We start from the raw sequence: 9,102 nt of genomic DNA, 5'->3' as shown, positions 1-9,102 counted from the left end.
AGGAGCCCCAGGGGCCCCTAGTCCGGCTCCCCACCCTGAAGACAAGCAAGAGCCTTAAAATACACTACTGGAGGCCTGCGCCGAGGCGCTTCCCCACAGAGCAGGACGGAGGAGCGGGCTCTGTTCGCCGGCGGAATTCATGATTGTGTGATTATATGAGAAAGTTAACTTGGCTCCCGTGCGGGGCGCGTGGGGGGACATCGTAAGAGCACGGGCTCCTCAGCGATGGGCTCGTGATAGAGCGCCTGCCAGATGCGTGTCGAACGGTGAACGAGCGGTGTGTGAACATGTTACTGTTGTAACATGTTGTTGTTGTGAGTGTGACATGTCCCGCTTCGGCGCTACGGTACAGTGAAGGAAGGAGGAACACACTAGCCGCTATTAAAAACAGCAGCCGGGCCAGTGATGGAAGAGAAAGGAGCGGGGGAACGCGAGCCTGTGGACCTCCGGTGTGCCGAGCAGGCTGAGCTGCTCTCATTAATAATAAGCGGAGAGGAGGAAGCGACGCAAGAGGAGAGTGACTTGGGAGGTAATGGGGAGGGGGGGGGAGAGAAAAAAAAACTAGTGTTATTATTCTTGGTGTTTCCAACTGCAAAGTGGGTCTGCGTGGCTGTCAGAGCCACGGCCATTGTCAAGCAGCCAGTTACTCCGTGTCAGGGACAATGCCATGGAGCAGCATGGCCCCTCTGTCTCTGTGGCTCCTATAAACAAAGGCTCAACAGCACGCAGGCAGGCAGGCAGGCAGAGCGGACTTGGGGAACACACGGCCGCCACCTAGCGGACAGCGGCGGCACAGGCCGCCCTCACGCCGAAATCAATAAACAAGAATATGGGCTGTTGGATGATTATATTTTAAAAGAACATTAAAATCCCACTCACCTGTAAGGTAAAAAAAAAAAATATATATATCAACGAATTTAGCAGAGAGAGCTAAACAAGCAAGCTACGTTTCTCCAGAAATGTCAATCAATCATCATTAGCCAAACAATGACAAGGTTAACAACCTCCATATATATACTCATAAATCATTTAAATGTAAATAAACGTATGTCATATGCTAATATTGATGTTGAAATATAAATTTGGATTTTTTTTAAAATATTAATTTTAAGCAGTGGGGTTGATTTAAGGGACCATCCCTTAGTCACTGTCATTAAAGCCTTCAAAGCCAAAAAGAATGTTTAGTATTGTATTTGGGATATTTACATGTCTTTAAGATTATTTTTGTTGTTGTCCTAAACATGTAAAGAGGCAACTTATCAGGACTGATCAGTATTCTGTTTTGTTCCTGTCAGAAGAGGACGGTATAGTCAACGGCCATGGTGAGCAGGAATCAGGGGCCAGCACGGTCACACCTGTCCGATCTCCAGGCACCAGCTACTGGAACATCACAGAGGGCCCCGACCACCCGCTCCTCCTCTCCCCTGCCCCCGGACCCTCCGGACGAAAACCCAGGGTCCAGAGGGCCTCACGTCCCGGCCTTAGCCGGATCCCGGGTCGAGACCACCGCCGCTACTACCACGAGTACTGGCGCAGCGAGTACCTGATGGACTTTGACCCCCAGCGGCACGGGATGATTTGCATGGTGTGCGGCAGCTCGCTGGCCACCCTGAAGCTCAGCACCATAAAGAGGCACATCAGACAAAAGCACCCAGACTCCCTGCTGTGGAGTGCTGCCGACAAGGAGGTGATCCGCTCGGGCTGGGAGAGCCATCTGAGCCTGGGGGGAGGTCATAGGTCATACAGCTCTGCTGCCGGACCTTCACCTCAGGAAGAAGAGGAGCAGCTGGACTCAGGTCAACATGCTGCTGGTGGGTAGGACTCCACTTAGACTGGATTTGGCTAGAAAATATTCTAGATCTCACACTTGGTGGCAGTATGGGTTTGTGTTTTGGCGTGGTGTGTGAGGAGGAGACAATGATGTATGTGCAAGGGAATAGAGAGGAAGGGACTGGTTCTGGATGGGGCTGTTTTGAGGTTACATACAGTACAACATTTCTTTCTTGATTCTCAGCAGAACTCCAAGACCCTGTGACACCCCAGGAGCAGCCACAACAACCCCTCAGTCTGTCACCCCGGTCTGAGGAGGTCGAAGCCCCACAGGCCCAGCAGGAGGAGGAGGAGGAGCAGGATCTCCCCGGACCATCAGCTCGGACCCTGGAACGCTACCTGAACGATTCGCTGCACGCCTGGTTCCGCCAGGAGTTCCTGATGGAGTACGAGGCGGAGGCCGGCCGGCTGCTGTGCATGGTGTGCGGAGGAGAACTGCCCTCGCTTCACCTGGACCACATCAAGAGCCACGTGCTGGACACCCACCCCAACTCCTTAGTCTACAGCTCAGAGGAGAAGCACTGCATCCTGCAGGCCTGGGCTCAGTCTCATGGTGAGAACTGATGGTTTGGATCACTGCTTCAAAAATATATAAAGTAAAAAATACATAGTTTGATAAATTCATCTTATCATTTAGTCTTATCTGTCTGACCTTTGGAATATATTGATGTCAGAAGTACAAATCCACCTATCCACCACCCACCCACCCACCCACCGCTTTTATCACTGCTTATCTGGATGTGTCGCCACGGTAACCCGGTGAGCCTTGCACCCTGGACATCCCGTCACCCTCTGTGAATCTTCCAAGCTTTGCCTCCCAACTTACAGTCTTTGGCTGTTTTATGAGTGTCAGCAGTTCGTTAGTATCCAACAATACCCTCCATCTTGATTATTGGGTTTGATGATTCAAAAGTGTGCCAAACGCTCATGGGAACTGTAGTTAAATGCCAAAGAAGTGATCTTTTTGTATGTTTTTAATCTTATGAAGGTTGTATTTTTCTCTGTTCCGTAACAGAAGAGTCAGAAAACTCAATCCAATCAGAGCCCAGCACCAAAGAAGGCGGGGTGGACCTCTTTGCTCAGGATGTGGAGGCCATCCACATTAAGACTGACTTATACCCAGAAAGTGATGGCACTTTATCTCAGGACACTTGTCTTATCGGCGAGGACGGCGGCGTGGGAGTTCCGCAGCAGGGATCCCAGCCCCTCCGCCAGCCCAGGAAGAGGCGGCTGCGTGGGGGCGACCCGTGGCGGCTCCGCCTCGACTACCTGGTGGCCTACGGGCCTCAGGGCCAGGACACGTTCTGCATGGTGTGTTCCCAGGTCCTGCACGAAACCAAGGTCAGCAGCTTCCGCCGCCACATCCAGGAATGTCACCCGGAGACCACCACCTTGAGCCGACAAGAAAGGGAAGCCATGGCTGCTGCCTGGACCAAAGATTATTCTAGTGACGGCATGCAAATTCAAGATGGTGAGATTTTAGCCACTGATTTTAGCCCCAGGTTTTCTTACATATAAATCTTTACACTTTTCAGCTTGAAGATTCAAAAATATGACATAGCAGCTTTGTTTTTAGTTTCACCCGGTCTCACTCACTGATTGTTTCAGCAGAAATCAACCCTAGTGAAGCTACTACAGGAGAGACGAACGAGGACGCCTCCCCTGACGTCAGAACACCCGGTAAAATGGTGAAGAAAGAGGAGGGGGGCGTGAGCGGACGGAAGGGCAAAGGCGTACGAGAAAGCAGCTCCGCGGCCGCACCTTCGCGTCACGGCCACTACCCCGGGAAGGACCAGAGGAGGAACTACCAGGTGCGCTGGCGGATGGACTACCTGATGGACTACGACTGCAGGAGACACGGGCTGATCTGCATCGTATGCGGAGCCACTCTGGCCACGCTGAAGGTCAGCACCATCAAGAGGCACATTCAGCAGGTGCACCCCCACTCCCTGGACTACAGCCCGGAGGAGAAGCAGCAGGCTCTGCTGAGCTACAACCAGACGGCCCTGCACTTCATCCACTCTGACGACTGCTTCTCCTCCCAGGACCACGGACACACTGAGCAGAATCCCAGTCCAGCACACTTTGGCACTTAGTAAGGGCTTCCATCTGTTGCTCCTCACATGGCCCGGGTTCAGAAACAGCCCTCCACTTTCTTTTTTAAAGGGAAATTCAGGTCAAACGTGGTCTTACTTTTCCAATTCCTGCTCCTCGCCCCTCCTTGACTCCCCAAATCTCTACAATCAGGTGCTGAGTAAAATGTCGCCAGTCGTCATGATGGAGAGAAATAAATATGAGAGTAAGACACTGGAATTTCCCTTTAAAATCAAAATCTGAGCGCTGTGGATAAAGTGGCAGGAAGCAACTGCTGCAAAGGAAATGACCTAAAAAAATGTCACGGCCTAAAAGAAAAAATAAATAAAAAAAAAAAAAGTCCAGCCACTTATTTGAAACTAAAGCCTTATTTGCACAGGGGGGGAAATGATTACTCACATCAGGTGCCATTAAAAGACACCATACCACCATAAAGAAGAAAACTGTATGAGAACACTTAAAAAAAAAAAAAAAGAAAAGAAAAGAATCTACAGCCTGCAGTGAGATGCTAATTCAAACAGGGCTAATTTCATCTGTTTGTGTTTGCTGAAATGTGGACAGTAATCTGCATTAGACATGTTACGTTATGGATTACATACTCTGTAGACCATGTATTGGATTAAGAATACAGACCAGCATTTACGATTTCACAGGGAAAATTTCACAACCACTTGTTAGGAAATCTGTGCTGAGCTTTTGCATCAGGTTTGACTTTGGTGACCTTGTCTGACACGCAAATACAGCATTGACCAAAACAAAAGAAGAAGAAGAAGAAGAAGAAAACCTGTCTTGACAGTGTCGATTACTGAAAAACGGGGACGTTTGATTAGATGTCAAAACTCCCTCATGCCGTCGTCCTGTTCCTTCGTCATCCAATGAGTGGCTGGACTTTTTAGTTTTTAATGGCTCACCGAAATATTTGGAGTCAAGATTTCCTTTACTGCCTCCTTACCTTTCAGGTCCAGGAAGCGGGGGGTGGGAAGGGGAGGTGGGGTGGGGGAACCTGGGGCTGGTTTCTTGGTTGGGGCCAGAGTCTTACGCTCTCAGGAAGTTAGAAAACAAGAGTCCTCGGCGAGGCCCGAGTGGATTTAGTTTTACGAAAACGCGTCTGAAGACAGCACAGCACTTTGCCCTAAAAATGTACTAAACCCCAGCTTTGCTTCTGTACAGCTAATAGAATGAGACTGTTTTGATGTTATTGCTGAAGACAATGAATGCCAGCGTGCAGTCAGTGAGCTCCGATCTCTCTGGTGTATTTAAATTCCTTGTTTACAGTGGAGGAGAAGGACGTCCTCCTCTCTCTCTCTCTCTCTCACTCTCTGATCGATTATAATGAGATATGTTATCTCTCTGTCAATTTTTGCATCGTTGCTACACCGGTCTGCATCCTCCACAACTCATCTTAGCTAAAAAGCTGCACACACACACACACAAAAAAAAAAGAATATGTAAATACGTATATGAAAAATTAAGAGTTATTTTTCCTTTATACAAGCACTTTTATGCACCCTGGTTTCTACAAAACATGTTTGTAATTATGTCCAGTTTTTTCTACTTGGGTCAAGATTTCAGCCACGTCAGCTCTTCAGACGTTCACTTTGAGAAGTTTGTTGTTTTTTTTTTTCATTCACTGTACAAAATTTTATGCAACAAAAGGAGTCGAAGAATAAGTTAGACTGAAAGAAAGAAAGAAAAGTCCGCCATAAAATGTCACTCGGAGAATGTAAACTCAGGGATTCTGTTTTTTCCTCAGCAACCATTTCATCGGTGATCCTTTAGAAACACGAAAGCTGTTGACATTTGAAGATACATGTATCTGCTTTGGGCTGTGTAGGCGACGCCACATTACAACCAGAATAAAGTCATAATATTAGGAGAATTCAGTTGTAATTAAAACTAATTTAAAAAAATCAATATCTTGGGAAAAATGTTGGATTTTGAGTTTTTAAAAAAATTTGAAAATTTGGAAAAATGGCATGAGGAGGAAAAATCTTAATACTGAAGATTGAAAAATGATATTTTTCTTTTTCAAAATAAAGTTCATTGTTACAAAATATGTTTTGGACTAAAGGAGAGACACAGAGTATTGCTGTACTGCTGTCAGTTCCTTGTAAAATGGACTTGATAGTGATAATGATAGCGATAGTGATACTCCTGAAATTCAAAATAATACAACTTTTTTTTTACAACATTTTCTCAAAAAATTTTGATTTTGTTCAGGAAATCTTTTTGTTTCCTCTTCTCAACAGTGGCCCCTGTTACTCTGTTGTACATAAATGTGAAAGACACATAAATTCTGACCTGTTACATTTTTTTTTTTTTTTTTTAAGGAATGATCAGAAATACCTTTGTGGTACAACAGCCCACGCAAACAGCAGAGAAACGGTCACGTTTCCATTTCATTGGCTCAGAAAAAGAAATCCGACATAGCACTTAAATATTTAAAATGAAGTAAGATACAGTGAAATGAATGACTGAGCATTTGAAAATGAGATATGATGTATTTGCTTTGTGTGTGTGTGTGAGTGTTTATATTGTGTGAATGACCAGCTTCTCATTTCTCTTCACTTTCACTTTGTCTCGTCACCTTTCATCTGTACATGGCCGACATGTGAGACATGCATTCTCTCCCCCTATGATCTTTGAATAAAGACTCAACACTGTGAGGCTGTCTGCTTATTTTCAGACTATCCTGACTCGAGCTCAGATTAGGTGTAATTCAAGATAATGTAATCCAAGATTAACAAATCAAACTTGAAACTGGAGATGTGCTCGCAAATAACTGCTGATGGTCAAAGGATTTATTTAAACTAGGGTAGGATCATGTTAGCCTGGATCTTAACCAGCTAAAATGAGGTTGAGGTTCAGTTGATTGCTGATTTCACTGTGGAACCTTTATGGTCTTCATAGTTCTGCTTAAACAACTGGACCTTATTCTTTAAATATCTCTTAGCTAATCCAGGCTTTCATGATCTTAGCCAGATAAAATGATCTATTCTTATATTAACATTAAAATCCAGGATCACATCGCTTCTTGGCCTTTTGGCTAAGATCAAGTGTAAAATCCAGGATCACATCAAAACACAAGCAATTAAATCAAGCTAACTGTTGTCAATGTATGGAGAGCAAGGCCCACGCAATTCACCACTGTGTTATCCAAAATGTACTGTACGTTCATCTGTAGCACAACAGCTAACACTGTGACAGTCATTCACTATTTACAACTGTGTGGCCTGGATTCGATTACGTAACACCACATAGGCTTTAAATGGGATGTCATATGTTCGTGTGACTATTAACACTTACTGATTTTACTATGGTGGATTGGTCTAAAATTAGAAACTGTAATCCTCTCTCCACCCAAGCACCATAACAGACAGCAGACTCCCAAGTCAAAGCTTCTTATTTTGGAAATTTCATCTGGATGCATTTTTTCTTTTTTTAATCCTTCGTTCTCCCACACTGTGCAGGCATGCTGGGAAAATATATGTTGGTTTTTTTCCCTCAAGTGCCCCTTAACCCAGAAACAAGTGAACAGAGCCACGGAGCCACGGTCCTTTGACGTGTTTTTATTAATTTCACTTTGACATCAGTACAGAGACCACATACTTTTTTTTTTTTTCAGTTTTCTTCTTTTTTTTTTTTTTAATCTGCAACATCTTTTCCCAAAGCTTCCAAAAAAAAAAAAAAAAAAAATGGAACCAAAGTCATAGCTAATACAAAAACAAAGCTGATGTTAGTGAACAACGTCTAGATAAACCAGTAAAGAGTCAAAAGCAAAACAGGACTCCCCCAGAGACGAGTCAAATACACTCCTGCCACACACACACTGCCAGACCTGATGAAGACACACGGGGACAAACAGGAAAAGGGAAGGATGGTTGGTTGGGTGGGAGGGGAGGGAAGGGGACAGCAACATGCTGTGAGGGAACAGGTTCAAATACGTGTCAAGTTTTATTCATATTATATATATTACACTCTAAAGAAATAAGCTAACTACGACCCTTGAGTAGCATTGATCTATTTAGCCTCGGTAGCGCACTAACATAGGTAACATGGCCTTTCCTGAACTGAAGTTTCACTTAAAGTTGCAGTGCATAATCAGCTTGTGTAGCACAAACATTTGTGGGGTGAGGTCAGACTGACAGAAGGGTTCGGCTTGAAGGTAGCTTGCTGGAACGTTAAAAGGGTCAGTTCAACCACAAGAAATCACAAAGTGGACCTCCGGTGGTTTTCTAGCCTCGCAAGATGGATCTGGTTCCACCACAAAAGTGCATCCATCCACCTCCACAGGATTCAAGTGAAAGAAAAGTTACCAATGTAACTACAGTTCTCTGCGTTCTTGGTGAACTGACCCTTTTAAAAACATAAAACTAATTTCCTGTAAACCAAACATTTAATACAAATGTATTCCAGTAGTTTGCGTGAAACGTTTCGACGAAAATGAGAACGTAGTCTTTTTAAAAGCTACGAATGAGCAACTTCTTCACATTCAAATAAATGAACAGGATGCATAATAACACCATCAGTCCCTGCATTCAGGCCCGATTCCCCCCTCCCCTTCAACTCTTTGCTATCTGCTTCCTCAGCAGCCTGTGGAGGCCGCACAGATGCTGCTGCGTCAGTGCCAGGGCCGCAACGCTGAGAGGGGCCGGAGGGGGGTGGTGGGCGGCTAACAGCTAGCATTTCCCTCGGAAATGTTGCATATTTCGGTTGTAAAAACACCCAGAGTCTGAAGGAGACACCATGCATTGGTGGAATTAACCGAGACATCTGTGAGGCGACGCACGGCGGAGGGCACGCATGGGGAGGAATGTTCGGCCCGAGGAAACATTCAGCAAACAGAAAGAAAGATATCTGAGAAAAAGGAGGAGGAAGAGTAATTTGAGTAGTTACTGCATTGAGAGGCTGTGAAAGTACGATCTTCCACTGTCGTCCATTCAGTTTTCAGGGGGACATGAGGACACGAGGAGACAGAAAACACTAACACACTTGTCTTGTAATTTCCTTCTACAGACTCATCCCGTAAAACAATATAGAGATGTGGCAGTAGTGCTAACATATGACTATGGTTTTTTTTTTTTTTACTGAGAACACGACTGAAACAATCACAAGTAATAATCCTATTAAACAATAGTCAGGGTCAAAAATATGGTACAGCCTAAATAAAGGGTGAGA

The 9,102-nt window shown here is 45.1% G+C and overlaps 1 protein-coding gene and 1 pseudogene across 7 annotated transcripts; both read left to right on the top strand.

The window, feature by feature from the left end:
• The first annotated feature begins 110 nt into the window (after positions 1-110).
• LOC121177112 (uncharacterized protein C11orf95-like) lies at positions 111-4,353 on the top strand. 7 transcript variants are annotated; one of them, XM_041031329.1, is made up of 5 exons: positions 111-529; positions 1,299-1,811; positions 2,018-2,383; positions 2,846-3,301; positions 3,442-4,353. In XM_041031329.1, the coding sequence occupies exons 1-5, from the start codon at positions 406-408 to the stop codon at positions 3,924-3,926; spliced, it is 1,944 nt and encodes a 647-aa protein (XP_040887263.1). In that variant the 5' UTR covers positions 111-405; the 3' UTR covers positions 3,927-4,353. The 7 variants fall into 7 exon arrangements, with proteins under 7 accessions (XP_040887263.1, XP_040887262.1, XP_040887260.1 ...); XM_041031328.1 differs by having other exon boundaries at positions 3,439-4,353; XM_041031326.1 differs by having other exon boundaries at positions 2,015-2,383; positions 3,439-4,353.
• A 2,597-nt stretch (positions 4,354-6,950) lies between these two features.
• LOC121177577 lies at positions 6,951-7,118 on the top strand (annotated as a pseudogene).
• The last annotated feature ends 1,984 nt before the right edge of the window (positions 7,119-9,102 follow it).

The sequence above is a fragment of the Toxotes jaculatrix genome, chromosome 23, assembly GCF_017976425.1.
Source record: "Toxotes jaculatrix isolate fToxJac2 chromosome 23, fToxJac2.pri, whole genome shotgun sequence".
NCBI lineage: Eukaryota > Metazoa > Chordata > Actinopteri > Toxotidae > Toxotes > Toxotes jaculatrix.
This window is presented reverse-complemented; position numbering and strand designations above follow the sequence as displayed.

Bases quoted from the DNA above. Each gene is read 5' to 3' on its own strand.
- LOC121177112 (XM_041031323.1), top strand. From the start codon at position 406: ATGGAAGAGAAAGGAGCGGGGGAACGCGAGCCTGTGGACCTCCGGTGT. The intron at 530-1,295 runs GTAATGGGGAGG...TGTTCCTGTCAG, and splicing joins AGAGGAGAGTGACTTGGGAG to AAGAGGACGGTATAGTCAAC. The intron at 2,384-2,845 runs GTGAGAACTGAT...GTTCCGTAACAG, and splicing joins GGCCTGGGCTCAGTCTCATG to AAGAGTCAGAAAACTCAATC.